At 35.9% G+C, this 1,783-nt stretch overlaps 1 protein-coding gene across 1 annotated transcript; it reads right to left on the bottom strand.

Annotated features, from left to right (window-relative positions):
• Positions 1-533: 533 nt before the first annotated feature.
• On the bottom strand, positions 534-1,572 carry LOC127951953 (phosphoinositide-interacting protein-like). The gene has a single exon (XM_052550118.1). It carries the CDS (start codon positions 1,501-1,503, stop codon positions 1,105-1,107), a length of 399 nt encoding a protein of 132 aa, XP_052406078.1. The 5' UTR covers positions 1,504-1,572; the 3' UTR covers positions 534-1,104.
• Positions 1,573-1,783: the final 211 nt, after the last annotated feature.

Below are 1,783 nucleotides of genomic sequence, written 5' to 3' on the forward strand. Positions count from 1 at the left end.
CAAAGCAGGCAGGTTAGTCGCCACGCTGGTTAAGCGAAGCAGACAACTTTGTAAACGACATTCTTACATTTCTGAAGAATGCAAGGTTTTAGACCCAAGGGAAAAAGTCCATCCTTTAGTCTCTGTTTCCTACTGCAGATGTGGAGTCTATCAGATTTTTTGCCCATTTAGTCATCCAAAAACAAGTTATGTTTAATACATTTGTTCAGGATGATGCAGTGATGCAGTATCTCAAATTAAGGCAAGACACTAAAGGTGAATAAAATAAAAATATGTTTCCTCAGTTGATTAATTACAGTACATTAAAAGATGACTGTTTTGAATTTGATGTTTTCTGAAATGTTATGTGTAAATATGCAAAAAAGAGTTTCGAGTTGTAATAAAATGGACACTTAAATGTGTGTTTTGGTTGTTTCTCACTATTCTGAAATAGTTTAGCATAATTTATATTATGTAGTTTTTATTAATATTTTGCTTTATTTGCTTTTATTATATTTTCAGTTTTTGTTTAAATGTTATATTTTGTTAAATATTACATTGAAAAAAAATTGTTAAATGTTTAGTTAATTTATTTTAATTTCTTTGGTAATTTTACTGTATTTATTTTTAATATTACTATTTATGTATGGTTATTCTAATGTTTTGGCTTAAACATTTCAGTTAGTTGCAGGGAGGAAATTGTTATTGTTTTTATTTTTAATTTAATTAGATTTTATATTAGTTTTCATTTTAATTTTAGTAGTAGTTTTGTTGTGTTAATTTATTAAAAACATTATTTTTTGCTTATAATTGTTTTATTTCAAGTCACAAAACATGTTTCTAATAGCTTTAATTAATGATAATAACCCTAGTCTGAAAGAAAACAAGCTAAGGAAGCAAAACAGCTCAAAATCACAAAATTGAACAGTGCATAAACAAACAAACAAACAATCAAAAAATTGTTTTGCCTGCAGTGTCTTGCCTTAAAAGGCTATTTCACCCCCCAAAATTAAACTTCAGTCACTGTGGAGGATGAGTAAATGCAGACAAAGGTTTAATGTCTGGGTGAACTATCCTACTATTAAGAGAACTTAATTATCCTACTAGAGAACGATTAAGTTCTCCTCAGATGTTTATTTGAGGCTTGTAGTAACTGCAGAGTTGTTTGGTTGCGCTTTGATCCCTCATTTGTCGTGTGATGGGCATCAAAACCATCCCCACCACCAGCACCATCAGCCCCACAGACAGCAGAGCGGGGCCCAGGATGTTGGTGGCCATCATGGAGAAGCCAGCGAAGTAAAGTCCGCTCAGCACCATCCCGCAGATCAGCACGCTGCCCCCGGAGGTCATGAGGAGGATGGCCTGCCAGTAGTACTCGCAGTGTCCCGCAGCGGGCTGCAGGGTCCAGAAGGTGTCGTTGTGAGCCAGGCTGAAGACCGTGTTCTCGGAGCGAGGAGTGAGCTGCTCGCGGGAATATGAGCGCGGACAGTCACTGAGGGCCAGGTGCTCTGGGACTGATGGCATGTCTTTGGACGTCCCGCACCCCTGCGCCTCACACGGTCTCTGGTAAACAGCACTGTGACGCCTGGTTTGGCCAAGCCTGCGTATGATAATCAAACTGAGATCTTCTGAATTTAAGCATTCAGTCTCACATTCACATAATAAACTAATATAATAATGCATTATTGTTAATGCCGCAGTGCCTCTGTAAAAAAGAAAGTAAAAAATACAACCAAAAAATAAACAAACAAATAAATACATAAATAAAAGTTGGTATTTGAAATAAAAATTATTCAAAAGTATA

Source organism: Carassius gibelio, chromosome B3 (assembly GCF_023724105.1).
Source record: "Carassius gibelio isolate Cgi1373 ecotype wild population from Czech Republic chromosome B3, carGib1.2-hapl.c, whole genome shotgun sequence".
NCBI lineage: Eukaryota > Metazoa > Chordata > Actinopteri > Cypriniformes > Cyprinidae > Carassius > Carassius gibelio.